Below are 17,471 nucleotides of genomic sequence, written 5' to 3'. Positions count from 1 at the left end.
TATTTGCCCTGTAAAACAAACACGTCTCTTTTTCTACCAGACAGACAAGCAGAGATTTGCAACTAACAATGCAAGATGAGTAAAATAGAGGCACAATGCCCAGAGTATATCCCTTAAATTCATGTCTGTATTACTTGCATCTATAAGTAATCATTTAACACAGATTTGCAAACATCTGTTCTCTACCACACTGTTAAACATTAAGAATCTCAGAGAATTACTGCCAATGACGAAACATAAGTTGTTCAGAAAAGCCACTAGCCACTAGCAATTCTAATGGTATACTTGCACACTGATCTTTGTCCATTGTTGAAGACTACAGACACACTTCTCTATATTTACAAGTTTTAAGTAAAGAGACTGGATGTTTCTGAAACAAAAGGGTTTATTCTCCTATTGGTAGCCTGATAACAGGGCAGTTTACACCCTTCTCGCCTACCTCACTGGAAGATGAAGACTGGAACAGAGATGTGTTAAACATAGGGCTGGGCGGTAGGCATATGTCCTAAATTCAGTATAATTGTGTAGCACGGACGGTTGGCTAGGCTATAAATATCAGGACATACGAGTTTTTCTCAAAATTTCAGTCCATTTATTTCATTACATTCAATTCGCACTCGCCATTATCTGCCGCACCCCGTCGGTTTTGGGTGGAGAAGGCTAGGGCACGCAATGGCAGGTTTGTCGCCTCATGTTTTGCTGATTACTGTGAAACTTAAGTACCCTGAAAGCTAAATATCTATTAGCCTACTTGTTTGGCCAATTTGATTGTGTAAAAAGTTTCAGATGCCATACGTTTTCCTCTATCTTGTAATAAAAGTGGTTGAAAAATGAAGTTGTACGGACGGAGAAGATTATTGTAAAAATTGCCGTTTGAAATCTTGATAAAGGATGATTTCCTTAAATAATCACACATTCATTTATGTAATTAGAATAGCCATTCTGTTAAATGTGGTCTAAACGTTTCAAGTGTACGATGTAATAAGAAAATGTATGAAAACATAAATATGCATGCATTGTAGCCTTTTTACCGTGCTGGTGCTATCTGGTGTTTCACATGTGCAACTGCATCTCGAGTGTTTGTATCGTTGACTTTTTACAGTCGTTGGTTTGTATCCACGGTTACGTGAGCTCTGAATCCATGTAGCCTAGTTTGTCATACGTGAAGTTTTCCTACTATACGCTTTCACATTCATTTTGAGACCCAATGTATTTAAAGATAAAAGCTCTGTTGCACTGTTTTTAACAGCAATAAGGTAAGTGCTAGCATTAATATGCGTTGCTTTTGACGTTGTATCCAGGATTTTGCGACTTTGCTTGTTTTAAAACTCATTTAGCTACTGTACATGTATTCATTTAGCAGACGCTTTTATCCAAAGCGACTTCCAAGAGAGAGCTTTACAAAGTGCATAGGTCACTGATAATAACAACAAGATAGCCCCAAAAACATTGCAGGTAACCAAAACATTAAACAGATATTGTGAACAACCTAAATAAGTGCCAAAGGAAGAACCTAAGAGCATGTAGTTAAACAAGTTACAATTAAACATGAATCATTTCGGTGCTACGGTAGCTTTACTTCGATTGAATTGTTAGCTAGATTCAGTGTTTGTCTTTATGTAATGGGGATATGTTAGTACGTTGTGAAAAGTGTATGTAAAATTATTTTATGTTATTTAGATCCAGACAGTCTTATGAGTCTCAAGGTATCCTACTTACTCAAGTTTTGTGAACTTTAATTTGACCGCCATCTTGCGCAGCGAAGGCTAAAGATAGTGTGCTGTGTTCTGTATTGCTGCAGTGGAGTGGGAGCCAATGTAAGTTGAATACATTCCGTGATTTCTTTTAGATGTTTTAACTATCCGTTTTAAATAGAAAACGAGACACATGCAATATAGCATATCAATATGATTGGATTCAAAACTTTGTAAATCCAATCCAAAGTCCCTTTATTGTTAATTTACACATGTAGGCTAATGTTGATTGTGTGGTAATTAAAGGCAGGGTAAGCCATGTTGTTGATAATAACTTTTTGTCATATTTGTATGTAACTTAATGTCTTGATAGCAACTAATATATCCAAAGGTTTGACGGTAATATGAAATCATTCTGTGGGCGTCGCAATATTGTAATAAACACGAACGATCTTTAAGGGGTACACTGACTAGTTATTGGATGGGCTGCCTGTCTGTCTACGTAACTGCGCACTCTGCCCCTCCATACAATGCTCGTTACTGTAGTTTTGTGGGAGTGGCTATGTAGGGAGGAGGTGGAATATTTAGTTGTGAATGTATCAAAAATAAACTAAAATAGCCAGCTTCGCAAAACTTGCCTACCCTTCTTTTAACCATATTGGCTTTTATTATTTTGAAAAAAAAACAAATTATTATGAGGAGTTGTATGGCAGATATTATGTTTTTCTCACAGTATTAAGTGTTTGTCCAGTACAAATGAAGCTTGCGCAAGTTCAGTCAGGCAAGACCGATCCCCTGGTCTCTCCTGATTTAAATAACATTACACATGCAAGTGGACGTTATGACAAAGGAGTTCTTTTATATGTGAAAGCTGAGTTCTCATTCACTTGGAACTGTTTCTTCCAGATCTCCTACTGGCCAATCATACTTGACTCCAGAGAGTCAAGGTTCCAGAGAGACCAGAGAGACTAAAGAGCCTCAACCAGAGAAACTACAGAGCCTCAACCAGAGAGACACAGAGACTAAACCAGAGAGACTACAGAGACTCAACCAGAGAGACTACAGAGAAAGACTCAACCAGAAACAGCAGTAAGCAGACAAAGGATCAACCAGAGAGAAACAAGCTTCCAGAGACTCGATACTGGATCCAGAGAGACCAGGAAGAGAACAAAGAGAGAGCTGAGTTATGGAGACACATCACTGTGATACATGCGGGAAGAACCTTTCTTCATCCGGTAGCCTCAAGAGGCACATGAAGATCCACACTGGAGAGAAGCCCTACAGCTGTGACCTCTGTGGTAAAACTTTTCGCCAGGCTGACCATTTCAGAGCTCATAGCAGGATCCACACTGGAGAGAAACCCTACAGCTGTGACCTCTGTGGTAAAACCTTTAGAAAGAATTGGGACTTAACAGTTCACCACAGAATCCACACTGTAGAGAAGCCCTACAGCTGTGACCTATGTGGTAAAACCTTTAGCAGTGATGGCAGTTTGAAAGGTCACAGCAGAATCCACACTGGAGAGAAGCCCTACAGCTGTGACCTCTGTGGTAAAACCTTTAGCAGTGATAGCAGTTTGACAGGTCACAGCAGAATCCACACTGGAGAGAAGCCCTACATCTGTGACCTTTGTGGTAAAACCTTTAGACGGGCTGGGGAATTAAAAGCTCACCGCAGGATCCACACTGGAGAGAAGCCTTATGGCTGTGACCTCTGTGGTAAAACCTTTAGCAGAACTAACCAATATATTGTCCACCGCAGAATCCACACTGGAGAGAAGCCCTACATCTGTTACCTCTGTGGTAAAACCTTTAGCCACACAAGCCATCTCAGACGTCACCACAGAATCCACACTGGAGAGATGCCCTTCAGCTGTGACCACTGTGGTAAAACTTTTAGACATGCCAACAGTTTCAAAATTCACTGCAGAATCCACACTGGAGAGAAGAAGCCCTACAGCTGTGACCTCTGTGGTAAAACCTTTAACCAGAATGGGAATTTGACAGCTCACCGCATGTCCCACACTGGAGAGAAGCCCTACAGCTGTGACCTCTGTGGTAAAACCTTTAGCCAGGCTTCCACTGTGAGAGTTCACCGCATGTCTCACACTGGAGAGAAGCCCTACATCTGTGACCTCTGTGGTAAAACCTTTAGCCAGGCTTCCGCTGTGAGAGTTCACCGCAGGATCCACACTGGAGAGAAGCCCTACAGCTGTGATCTCTGTGGTAAAACCTTTTGCCACACTGGCAGTGTCAGACATCACCGCAAGACCCACACAGACGAGAAGATCTAAGAAGCACACACTGACTATGTCAAACAAATGACCTATTGAAGAGTTTCTTGCACATCTATGATGGAAAAACCAAGGGGGTAAAGTTGTCCCAGCAGTCACCACCTGAGAGAACTTCTGTACGACCCACAGCTACACTTCCCCTGTAACAATGGAGGGGAAGCTGTGTCAGACTGGGGAGAATCTTGGTAAACACTGGCTGACACCTTTCAGTTTTGAAGCACACATTTGTAATTTATAAGAAAACCATCAAGGTGCTCAATATTAATTTTCTGTTTGACCTCTTTATCGCTGCCACCCTTTAGAATGTCTCTGTGTTTGACCCATTTGTTGAGTAAGATTGGTTGGTTTGTTATTGTTTTAATTACAAGAGCTGTTGAGGCTCATGCAGGTTGTTCTTAAAACTGTATCTGTACTTAAAGGAATACAATACTTATTAGTTCTGATGAACACCTATAATTGTGTCAATACTGAAGGATTGTTAAGGATTTTAGCATTAGCACCCCTATGCTTTGGAAAGACCTGTCTGAGGACATTACATTATATTTCATTCACTGGACGTCACGCTAAATACACCAGATAGTGCACATAGAAAGTACAGCAGAAGATCAATAACCAGAACAAACAAGAAAGGCAAGAATTATACCTTATATTTTATTGTTGTTTACTTTATAATAGTGTTTATAGTTTCATGATCGTGTTATCTATTTAAAGTCTTCATTTTGACACCATACTTTCAGAATCAAGTTCCTCTATGGATACGATTTTGTACAATGTAATATAATTTCATGTTAAGTTTAGCAACTGAAGTGTTGAGATACACAAGAAGATATGAGAAAAGACTAACCCCCAAAAAACGTTCAGCCCTGTTATGCTGGTGTCCTGAGTGCTCGAGCCAAGGAAACTAAGCAGGTAATAAGACATAGATGGGTATGGTCATTTCAATCTGCGATAAAATTGCAAGGTTCTGTTGTGGAAAAAACATCACACTATTGTAATTATGAAGATGGATAATGATTATAGATTTAATGAAACTTGTAATCATTTTTTTGTATATATGCTATAATACTGGAAACCATATTAGTATAAGCGATATTATTGGAAACCAGATGACAAGCTTGTTGACTGATTATATTTTACCCCTAGAAAATGGTAGAAGAAATAAAGCCCAAAATAAGAAGATCTGGATAATTAGGGGCTGAGTGGGGGAGAAGAATGTGTGTGTGCTTCCATAAAGAACCAGGAAGGCCCAGCTACTACTTATGAGACATATTTGTGGCCTCATGCCCAGGAGCCTAGTGCAGCTGGCTGTTCAAGGTCAGATCGGGCCTAAATTGTGAGAATTGTCTATGAAGGAAAGTTCCTGTAATTTGAATCCTCTAGAACAAGGGACCAGCTGTTTAAGAATGCATAATGCACATTTAACCAACAAGTATTGTACCATAATACCATATGGTAATACTAAAAAAGTGAAATGTCTGGAGAGAATTTCAATCTGATCCTGGGATCATGCTCACATTGTATTGGGAATGTTTGTCACCTGAGGACCAATTAAACACTTTGCATCAACCCTGCTGTGTTCCAGTGCTGTTTTTAAACTTTGAGAATGGATTGAAGACGTACAGAACATTTGTTACATTAGTTCATTTATGTATAGGCAAAATACATTGAATGATGGAAAATACAACATTTTGGTCTTTGGTCATTAAATAGTTATATAACCTGTGTCAGTTGTTAGGCCTGGCCTAGCCTTAAAGCTTAATATCTATTAGCCTACTTGGGGGGCGTGGGCAGGGGTGTACACAATGAAAACTTGTCTTGGGACACACACCCACGTAAACGGGGGGGGTCTCACTCCAAGCTTTTGATAGAACTTGACGACCCTGTGAGCTCTAAATCCATGTAGTTTGTCATACGTAAAGTGAAGTTTCCCCTACGTTTTAAAATGTATTTTGAGACCCAATGTAGGCCTATTTAAAGATCGAAGCTCTGTTGCAATTTTAACAGCTTTGAAGGTAAGTGCTAGCATTATATGCGTTGCTTTTGACATAATATCCAGGATTTTCGACTTGCCTTGTTTTAAAACTCATTTCGGTGCTAGCTAGGCTAGCTTTACCTACTTCGATTGTGTTGTTAGCTAGATTCAGTGTTTGTCGTCATTAATTGAGATGTTAGTAACCTACGTTGTGAAAACTGTATGTTATATTATTTTATATTATTTAGATGCAGTCTTGTGAGTCTCAATGTAGGCTACTTACTTTGGTTTTGGGAACTTTAATTTGACCGCCCTCGTGGGCAGCGTAGTGTGCTGTGTTCTGTACAGCACAGGTACAGCATTGCCGCAGTGGAGATAATATAAGTTGTGCTCATAATCATTCCGTGATGTATTTTCTATGTTGTAACTATACGTTTGCAATAGAAAATGAGACATGCAAAACTTTGCAATTCCAATCCAAAGTATTTTTATTGTTAATTTACACATGTAATGCTTATTATGTAGTAATTAAAGGCAGGGTAGGCCATATTGTTGAAAATAACTTGTCATATTTGCCGTAAATTACTTAATGATAGCAACTATCATAGGGAGTCAGGTGGCTGAGCGGTGCACATGTCGTTGTGTCCTTGGGCAAGGCACTTCACCCTACTTGAGAATGTCTCGGGGAGAATGTCCCTGTACTTACTGTAAGTGGCTAAATGACTAAATGTTAATGTTAACTAATATATACAAAGGTTTGACGGTAACATTAAATCATTCTGTTGGCGTTGCAATTCTGTGATCAATCTTTAAGGGGTACTGACTAGTGATTGGACGGGCTACCTGTCTGTCTACGTACCTGTACGCACTCTGCCCCCCTGCTCGTTACTGTAGTTTTGTGGCTTTGAAGGGAGGAAGTGGAATATTTTGGTTTAAATCATATAAAAAATAAACTAAAATAGCTAGCTTCACAAAACTTGCCTACCCTTCTTTTAATCATATTGGCTATTATTATTTTGAAGAAAACCACATTATTATGAGGAGCTGTATGGCAGAGATTAGGGGTTTCTCACAGTTCTGTGTGTTTCTCCTGTACAAATAACATTACACATGCAGAGTGGATATTATGACAAAGGAGTTATTTTAAAGCTGAGTTCTCACTAACTTGGAACTGTTTCTTCCAGATCTCCTACTGGCCAATCATACTTGATCATGGGCAGAGACTAGACAGAAGAGACTCAACCAGAGAGACGACAGAGACTCAACCTGAGAGACTACAGAGAGAGACTCAACCAGAGAGAAGCAAACTTCCAGACACTAGATACAGGATCCAGAGAGACCAGACAGAGAACAAAGAGAGAGCTGAGTTATGGAGACACATAACTGTGATACATGTGGAAAGAGCCTTTCCTCATCCAGTAATCTTAGGAAGCACATGAGGATCCACACTGGAGAGAAGCCCTACAGCTGTGATCTCTGTGGTAAAACATTTAGCCAGGCTACCAGTTTGACAGCTCACTGCATGATCCACACTGGAGAAAAGCCCTACAGCTGTGACCTCTGTGGTAAAACTTTTAGACGGAATGGGAAATTAACAGTTCACCGCAGAATCCACACTGGAGAGACGCCCGACAGCTGTGACCTCTGTGGTAAAACCTTTAGCCACACTAGCCATCTCAGAGCTCACCGCAGAATCCACTCTGGAGAGAAGCCCTACAGCTGTGACCTCTGTGGTAAAACCTTTAGCCAGATTGGCGGTTTCAGAGCTCATAGCAGAATTCACACTGGAGAGAAGCCCTACAGCTGTGACCTCTGTGATAAAACCTTTAGACTGACTGGGGAATTGACAGTTCATCGCAGAATCCACACTGGAGAGAAGCCCTACAGCTGTGACCTCTGTGGTAAAAACTTTAGCCAGATTGGCCATTTCAGAGCTCATAGCAGGATCCACACTGGAGAGAAGCCCTACAGTTGTGACCTCTGTGATAAAACCTTTAGACAGACTGGGGAACTGACAGTTCATCGCAGAATCCACACTGGAGAGAAGCCCTACAGCTGTGACCTCTGTGATAAAACCTTTAGCCAGACTTCCACTTTGAGAAATCATCTCAGGATTCACACTGGAGTGAAGCCCTACAATTGCAACCTCTGTGATAAAACCTTTAGCTGCGCTAGCAGTTACAGAAATCACTGCATAATCCACACAGGAGAGAAGCCCTACAGCTGTGACCTCTGTGGTAAAACCTTTAAACGGGCTGGGGAATTGACAGTTCACCACAGAATACACACTGGAGAGAGGCCCTACAGCTGCGACCTCTGTGATAAAACCTTTAGACAGATTGGGGAATTGACAATTCACCGCAGAATCCACACTGGAGAGAAGCCCTACAGCTGTGACACCTGTGGTAAAACCTTTAGCAGTGGTAGAAGTTTCACAGTTCACTGCATGATCCACACTGGAGAAAAGCCCTACAGCTGTGACCTCTGTGGTAAAAACTTTAAACGGGCTGCAGAATTGACGGTTCACCAGAGAATCCACACTGGAGAGAAGCCCTACAGCTGTGACCTCTGTGGTAAAACCTTTAGCCAGGCTGGCCATTTCACTGTTCACCGCAGAATCCACACTGGAGAGAAACCCTACAGCTGTGACCTCTGTGACTATTCAGGTAAAACAAATTGTCATCTGAAGAGTCACCTGCGTGTCCACAGTAGAAAACCCCCAAAGCAGTGATGTTGTCTGGGACCAAGCTGTCCCAGCAGTCACCATCTGTGGGAACTTCTCTATGACCCACAGCTGGAAGACAGTCCAACATGACAGGACACAGGGAACATACTCTACCCCTGTAACAATGGAGGGGAAGCTCAGTTTTGAAGCACACATTTGTAATTTCATAAGAAACCCATCAATATGCTCACATTTCTGGTTGACCCTTTAGAGTATCTGTGTGTTTGACCCATTTGTTGAGTAAGATTGGTTGGTTTGTTATTGTTTTAATTACAAGAGCTGTTTAGGATCATGCAGGTTGTTCTTGAAACTGTACCTGTACTTTAAGGAATACAATACTTAGTAGTTGAATGAACACCTATAATTGTGTCAATACTGAAGGATTGTTAAGGATTTTAGCATTAGCACCCTATGCTTTGGAAAGACCTGTCTGAGGACATTACATTATATTTCATTCACTGGACGTCACGCTAAATACACCAGATGCACATAGAACGTACAGGAGAAGATCAATAACCAGAACAAAGAAGACAGGCAAAACTTATTCCTTTATATTTTATTGTTGTTTATATATTATAGTGTTTACATAATTGCGTTTTTATTGATTATCAAATAAAGTCTTAATTTTGACACCATACTTTCAGTTAAGTTCCTCTATGGATACAGATGTTGTACAATGTAATGTCATTTTATGTTAAGTTTGGCAACTCAAGTGTTGAGATACACAACTCATTAATGATTCTCTCTTTTAGAGAGAATCAGTGTCCCAGTTCAGAATTATTTTGTGAGGCAAGATTTACCCACCCAAAACCCTTTCAGTCCTGTTATGCTGGTGTCCTGCGTGCTCGAGCCAAGGACACTGGACATCGGGTAATAATAGATAGCCGCCTCCTCATCAAATGAATTAATATTTCGAATGGTAATTATAATCTGCGATGACATGAGAGTTTTGAATGATGGGAAATAAAACATTGTGGTCTTTGGTCAGAAAATAAAGTTATATTACCTGTGGCAGTTGTTTGTCGCTTGAATTCTGCAATCTCATCCCCTGCCTGAGACTGCAAACAATGCAGGTGTTGTACCGAAATCGGTGACCTATCGAAAACATATTAGCAAAACTGTGTGGCAGGCAAAAACAACTATTTACAATTTGTTAAGCTCATTTGTTCGTACCGAAATGACAAAACTCTTTGCAGACATTTAACACAAGTCGACTAAACTTTGGATACTTTTGTTTGGTATTTGGTATTTTTTTTGGTAAGAATCAATGAGAAAGCGTAGTCCTGCCAGGATAGTTAGCGATCGAGGATCTGTATTGTTGTTGACCCTTTTACCCCCAAAGTCAGATTTACATAACGGTCTGGCGGCTGGGACACACCTGCATAGCCTGACGTTGTCATACTCATAATTCTAGTCAGAATATGAGTCTGAGAACTCTCCGTTGGGCTTTGACTACAGGGCGTGTTTCAAACGAGGCTGGAAAACAAATGCCTCTTCGCTCAATTGGATAGATCTACAACCAATCAGAGCAACAGAGTATGTGACGTATGTTAAGCACCGCATAGTTGTTGTCAACAGAACTAAACTACAAGCAGACTTGAAGTATGCTTGAAGAATGAATACAAACGATTTTTGCCGGTGTTGTAAAATTAATTTAAGGGTAGGGAAGGTACTTGTTCACACGGTCAACCTTTTTGAGCGAAACAATAAAGGGCAATGCATATACGAAGTTCTCCGTTTAGGATTACAACTCCATCGGGGCCAGCTGATAAATTAAACTTTTACCAAATCCCGTAGGAAGGACGGCAAAAACATATTTACCATCGACAAATGCCTTGATTGCGTCTCTCTGTTCCTCTTTCAAAATGAATGCGCTGTCGATGTCTTCTAAAACAGACTCGATGGCAGTATCATAACATCCCAGATCTCCAGCGGTAGCCATGTTTGTTCAAAACGAATTCAACTTAAGCGCTCTTTTGTGACGTGAGTGATTACGTTACTGTTGATCATCTGTCCATCATCGTATAAAGCCTGCCCTGGCAATTTAATTGGTTCGCCCAGATTCTGGTTTTCTGTAGTTGGTCCCCAATACGAGACCCTCCAGACCCAACTTCCCGACCAAATTTTTTTGGGGCGGGGAGAAGTTGGGCTGGCAGCCAGGCTAACACCTGCAAGGATCACAATGCAGACTTACAATATTAATTGGTGCTTGAGTGTTGCTTATGAATATAATTCACAGCAAGGCCGTAGCCATTGAGTCAACATTGGGGGGGACGAAGATATATTTTTAATGATAATTTCGGACAGCGTGGGTGGTTGCCTGTCGTAGCACATTTATATATTTATATCAATATTTTTGGGGGGACATGTTGCCCAGATTTGAATATTGGGGGGATATGTATTATGATTACGGCCTTGATTCACAGCACAGAAGAGATTCTCAATGAGTTGACAGTGAGTGCATGAGCATCTGTTGCACATCTGTACAGGCTACCGCTGCAACCTAGTGGTAGACTGTGGTAATGCACGCAACCAGACCGGGTGAAACCCCCACTGAGCGGTATGAAGTGCAGTGATACATGTCCCGTTGCTGCACCTTCTTCATGTTGAATTTACATTCACACAGAGAAACCTGACTCACCTTCTGAAGGGAACTTGAAAGGAACCTTCGTTCATCCAGCGTCATAGACATAATCACGGCTGTCATGTTTGTTTGTTTTTGAGTCAAAATCTTAGGAAGGGCGGTAATTTGGTGAGTTCATCTTCATAATAACTCGTAAATGCAAAAAGAGCCTTCGTGTGTGTTGGGCGTCTGGTTTAGGAGAGAAGCCCTCTTACATAATGACAAACTTATATTCCATTCCAATGTCTGATGATGCACCAAGATGTGACTGTGAAAGTGAGAAGTGAGCATGCGCAAAAGCGACTAGACTCGTCGCTTTGGATAAAAGCGACTAGACTGGTCGCTGTACGATGCTGTTACAGTCTAGCATCGTACAGCAGAGAAGACAAAGGCCTTTGTGAAATCAGTCTTGTCAGAAGTCTTTGAAAGAGTTCTGCCTAACCAAGTTCTGCCTCAGCCCTGGAATTTGGGGATATATGTATAATGTATGTGGGTTTAATAGTAGTTTACAGTTTGCAGAAATAAAGTTGGAACAAGAGGGTGATTTTATGTAAGATTCTTGATACAGGTTAGGTCAAGAGGGGGGGCCATTTGGAGACATGAAGTCTGGGAGGCTTCATGTATTTATGACCTGAGAGGGGGAGTTCTTGAAAGGGTCCATGGAGACATAGGGTGCTATTGAAGCAGCTGTTTGACCTTTTGGCTAGAGACTGTTTGTAGTTTACAATCGAGTGTGGAGCTTTGTTTGTATTTAATTATCCTGACTCAGTATGATGGGTCTTATCACATTGGGGGAAGGAGCTTTAGAACATCAGGTTTACGACGGTATTGTCTTAGGAGAATCTGATTGACGTATGTTGATTGATTGTTTGGAAATGACCAGATATGACCAGAGAAGATATGTGATGCTATCGGATATCACTCTATCAAACGACTGTCCTCCGGTACGACTGGTCACAGAGAGTGCTCTGTTATGTGCTATTATATTAGAATAAAGAATTTGTATTAATCCGGCAATCACAACAATCCAACTACAGTGTCGTCGGAAAACTTACATTACAGCTGAAGCATTTATTGTATCTGGAATACATGTTCAACATTGTCATTATATTCATATTTCAACAGAGACATAGAACACATGAAAGAGCAGCATAGATGACTTTCAACAAATTCATTCATCTTTCAGAAAAGATAATCTTATCCACTAACAGCACACTTATCTTCATCCATTGTTGAAGAATACGGACGCACTTCTCTGCATTTATATTTGCAGTTTAAGGGGCAAGAGACTGGATGGTTCTGAAACAGGGGCAGTTCTATGGGCGCATGTGAAGCCCTCTGTGACATGCTTGCGTGTAAAAAGGGCTATACAAATAAATTTGATTTGATTTGATTCTGAAACAAAAGGGTTTATTGTCCTATTTACCAGATAGGCTGATAACAGGGCAGTTTACACGCTTCTCTCCTATACCTCACTTGAAGATGAACAAAAAAGAGTTGTGTTAAACCATAGGGCTGGGCAGTATAGGCATATGTCCTAAAATGTACATAACAGTATAATTTAGTTGCACGGACGGTAACGCTAGGTTATATCACATACGAGTTTTTCTCAAAATGTTTAGTCCAAATTTGTTTCAATAGAATGCAATCCGCACCGGCCACAATCTACCGCACTCGGCCGGGTTTGGATGGAGTATGAGCTATGGCAGGTTTGTCGCATGAGCTATGGCAGGTTTGTCGCATGAATTATGTTTCTTTATATGTTGTCCATTTTGTAAATTAAAAGTCTTAAGTTTTTAGTTAGGAGTATACTGTATAGCCTCGTTTTTTAGCTGATTTCTGTGAAACTCAAGTAGGGCTACCATAGGATATGTCCCCCCAATATGTATTATGATTACGACCTTGTTACAATTTAATACGAACATTTATGAAAACTTGAATATGCATCCATGTTAGCCTTTTTAACGTGCTGGTGCCACCAGGTGTTTAAAATGTCAACTGCATGTCGAGTATTTGTATCATTGACTATTTACAGTCATTGTGTATCCACGGTTACGTGAGCTCTAAATCAATGTAGTTTGTCATACGTTAATTGAAGTTTCCCTATGTTTTATAATTTCTTTTGAGACGTAATCCTATTTAAAGATCAAAGCGTTGTTGCAGTTCCAACAGCTACGAAGGTATACTTATAAGTGCTAGCATTACTGTATGCGTTGCTTTTGATGTTGTATCCAGCATTTGCGACTTTGCTTGTTTTTAAACTAATTTCGGTGCTAGCTTTGGCTATTTCGATTGTGTGGTTAGCTAGATTCAGTGTTACTCTTTATTAAACGTTAGTACGTTTTCACAACGTTAGTACGTTGTGAAAAGTGTATGCAATATTGTTTTATGTTATTTAGATGAAGACAGTGTTGTGAGTCTCAATGTAGGCTACGTACTCTGGTTTTGTGAACTTTAATTTGACCGCCCTCGTGGGCAGCGTAAGTGTGCTGTGTTCTGTACAGCATTGCTGCAATGGAGACAATATAAGTTGTGCTCATAATCATTCCGTGATGTATTTTCTATGTTGTAACTATACGTTTTTAATAGAAAATGAGACATGCAAGAGAGCATATTAATATTATTGGATTCAAAACTTTGCAATTCCAATCCAAAGTCTCTTTACTGTTAATTTACACATGTAATGCTTATTGTGTAGTAATTAAAGGCAGGGTAGGCCATGTTGTTGAAAATTACTTGTCATATTTGCCCCAAGTAACTTAATGTCTTGATAGCAACCAATACATCCAAAGGTTGGACGGTAATATTAAATCATTCTGTGGGCGTTGCAATACTGTGATCAATCTTTAAGGGATACACTGACTAGTGATTGGATGGGCTACCTGTCTGTCTACGTACCTGTGCGCACTCTGCCCCCCAGCTCGTTACTGTAGTTTTGTGGCTTTGAAGGGAGGAGGTGGAATATTTTGGTTTGAATCATATACAAAATAAACTAAAATAGCTAGCTTCACAAAACTTGCCTACCCTTCTTTTAATCATTCTCACAATACTATGTGTTTCTCCAGTACAAATAACATTACACATGCAGAGTGGACATTATGACAATGGAGTTCTTTTAAAGCTGAGTTCTCATTAACTTGGAACTGTTTCTTCCAGATCTCCTACTGGCCAATCATACTTGATCATGGGCAGAGACTAGACAGAGGAGACACCTTAAGACTCCAGAGAGACTACAGAGACTCAACCGGAGAGATTACAGAGACTGAACCAGAGAGACTACAGAGAGAGACTCAACCAGAGAGACTACAGAGACTAAATACAGGATCCAGAAGGACCAGACAGAACAAAGAGAGAGCTGAGTTATGGAGACACATCACTGTGATACATGCGGGAAGAACCTTTCCTCATCCGGTAACCTCAAGAGGCACATGAAGATCCACACTGGAAAGAAGCCCTACAGCTGTGACCTCTGTGGTAAAACCTTTAGCCAGGCTAGCAGTTTCAGATATCACTGCAGGATCCACACTGGAGAGAAGCCCTACAGCTGTGACCTCTGTGGTAAAACCTTTAGCCAGGCTGGCCATTTCAGATCTCACCGCAGAATCCACACTGGAGAGAAGCCCTACAGCTGTGACCTTTGTGGTAAAACCTTTAGCCAGGCTAGCCATTTCAGAGCTCACTGCAAAATCCACACTGGAGAGAAGCCCTACAGCTGTGACCTCTGTGGTAAAACCTTTAGCCAGGCTAACAATTTTAGAGCTCATAGCAGGATCCACACTGGAAAGAAGCCCTACAGCTGTGACCTCTGTGGTAAAACCTTTAGCACGGCTAACAATTACACAGATCACCGCAGAATCCACACTGGAGAGAAGCCCTACAGCTGTGACCTCTGTGATAAAACCTTTACCCATGCCAACAGTTTCAAAATTCACCGCAGAATCCACACTGGAGAGAAGCCCTACAACTGTGACATCTGTGGTAAAACCCTTAGCAGTGGTAGCAGTTTCAAAGTTCACAGCAGAATCCATACTGGAGAGAAGCCCTACAGCTGTGACCTCTGTGGTAAAACCTTTAGCCAGGCTCACCATTTCAGACGTCACTGCAAGATCCACACTGGGGAGAAACCCTACAGCTGTGACACCTGTGGTAAAACCTTTAGCCATGCTCACCATTTCAGAATTCACTGCAGGATCCACACATTTAGTCATTTAGCAGACGCTCTTATCCAGAGCGACTTACAGTAAGTACAGGGACAGTCCCCCGAGGCAAGTAGGGTGAAGTGTCTTGCCCAAGGACACAACGTCATGTGCACCGGCCGGGAATCGAACTGGCAACCTTCAGATTACTAGCCGATGCTCTAACCGCTCAGCCACCTGACTCCCCACACTGGAGAGAAGCCTTACAGCTGTGACCTCTGTGACTATTCAGGTAAAACAAATAGCGAACTGAAGAGTCACCTGCGTGTCCACAGTAGAAAAACCCCAAAGCAGTGATGTCCGGGGCCAAGCTGTCCCAGTAGTCACCACCTGAGAGAACTTGTGTATGACCCATTTGTTGAGTAAGATTGTTTTTGTTTTTTATTGTTTTAATTACAAGAGCTGTTGAGGCTCATGCAGGTTGTTCTTGAAACTTTATCTGTACTTTAAGGAATACAATACTTAGTAGTTCTGATGAACACCTATAATTGTGTCACCGTAAATACACCAGATAGTCACCATAGAAAGTACAACAGAAGATCAAGCACCAGAACAAACAAGACAGGCAAGAATTATACCTTATATTTTATTTACTTTTTTATAGTGTTTATAGTTTCATGATCGTGTATTCATTGATTATCTAATTAAAGTCTTCATTTTGACACCATACTTTCAGAGTCAAGTTCCTCTATGGATACAATGTTGTACAATGTAATATAATTTCATGTTAACTTTGGCAACTGAAGTGTTGAGAAAACCCAACGTGATATGAGAAAAAGACTAACCCCCCAAAAACGTACCCATCAAGTTTGTCCAGCGTTAATGTACCCCTCCAGCCCTGTTATGCTGGTGTCCTGAGTGCTCGAGCCAAGGACACTAAGCAGGTAATAAGACATTGATGGGTATGGTCATTTCAATCTGCGATAAAATTGCAAGGTTCTGTTGTGGGAAAAACATTACACTGTTGTAATTATGAAGATGGGTAATGATTATAGATTTTAATCACTTTTTAGTATATGCTTTATTACTGTAAACCATATTAGTATAACCCATATTATTGGAAACCAGATGCAAAGCTGTTGACAGATAATCTTTTACCCCTCAAAAATGATATCAGAAATAAAGCCCAAAATATGAAGATCTGGATAATTAGGGGCAGAGTGGGGAAGAAGAATATGTGTGTGTGTTTCCATAAAGAACCAGGAAGGCCCAGCTACTGATGAGACATATTTGTGGCCTCATGCCCAGGAGCCTAGTGCAGCTGGCTGTTCAAGGTCAGATCAGGCCTAAATTGGGAAAATTGTCTATGAACGAAAGTACCTGTAATTTGAATCCCCTAGAACAAGGGACCATCTGGGTAAGAATGCATAATGTCTATGTAACCAACAAGCATTGTACCATATTACCATACAATGGGGAGAAGACTGTAAAAGTGAAATGTCTGGAGAGAACTTCAGTCTGATCCTGGGATCATGTTCACGTTATATTGGGAATTTGTGTCACCTGAGGACCAATTAAACACTTTGCATCAACCCTGCTGTGTTCCAGTGCTGTTTTTAAACTTTGAGAATTGATTGAAGACGCACAGAACATTTGTTACATCAGTTCATTTTTGTATAGGCAAAAAAACATTGAATGATGGAAAATACAACATTTTGGTCTTTGGTCAGAAAATAGTTATATTACCTGTGGCAGTTGTTTGACGCTTGAATTCTGCGATCTCTGCCCTTGCCTGAGACTGCAAACAATACAAGTGTTGTACCGAAATCGAAAACAGATGAGAAAAACAGTGTGGCAAGCAACAAAAACAATTTACAACAATTGTCATTACAAAACTCTTAGAGAAGGGTGCAGTAGGCTCTAAACAAATTGATTTTGACGTCAAGTGTACAGTGGTGGAATTTTCGAACCAGCATGTTAGCTTGGACAGAGCAATCTCCTCTGTCTGAACATGTCGGTATCATCCTC

At 40.8% G+C, this 17,471-nt stretch overlaps 2 protein-coding genes across 2 annotated transcripts; both read left to right on the top strand.

The window, feature by feature from the left end:
* The first annotated feature begins 366 nt into the window (after positions 1–366).
* On the top strand, positions 367–15,837 carry LOC124477952 (zinc finger protein 721-like). The gene is made up of 4 exons (XM_047036030.1): positions 367–1,256; positions 7,144–8,686; positions 14,669–15,492; positions 15,779–15,837. Exons 2-4 carry the CDS (start codon positions 7,329–7,331, stop codon positions 15,835–15,837), a joined length of 2,241 nt encoding a protein of 746 aa, XP_046891986.1. The 5' UTR covers positions 367–1,256; positions 7,144–7,328.
* On the top strand, positions 2,830–7,135 carry LOC124478306 (zinc finger protein 658B-like). Its single transcript, XM_047036554.1, has one exon. It carries the CDS (start codon positions 2,881–2,883, stop codon positions 3,985–3,987), a length of 1,107 nt encoding a protein of 368 aa, XP_046892510.1. The 5' UTR covers positions 2,830–2,880; the 3' UTR covers positions 3,988–7,135.
* Positions 15,838–17,471: the final 1,634 nt, after the last annotated feature.

The sequence above is a fragment of the Hypomesus transpacificus genome, chromosome 15 (genome assembly GCF_021917145.1).
Source record: "Hypomesus transpacificus isolate Combined female chromosome 15, fHypTra1, whole genome shotgun sequence".
In the NCBI taxonomy this organism is placed as follows: Eukaryota; Metazoa; Chordata; class Actinopteri; order Osmeriformes; family Osmeridae; genus Hypomesus; species Hypomesus transpacificus.
This window is presented reverse-complemented; position numbering and strand designations above follow the sequence as displayed.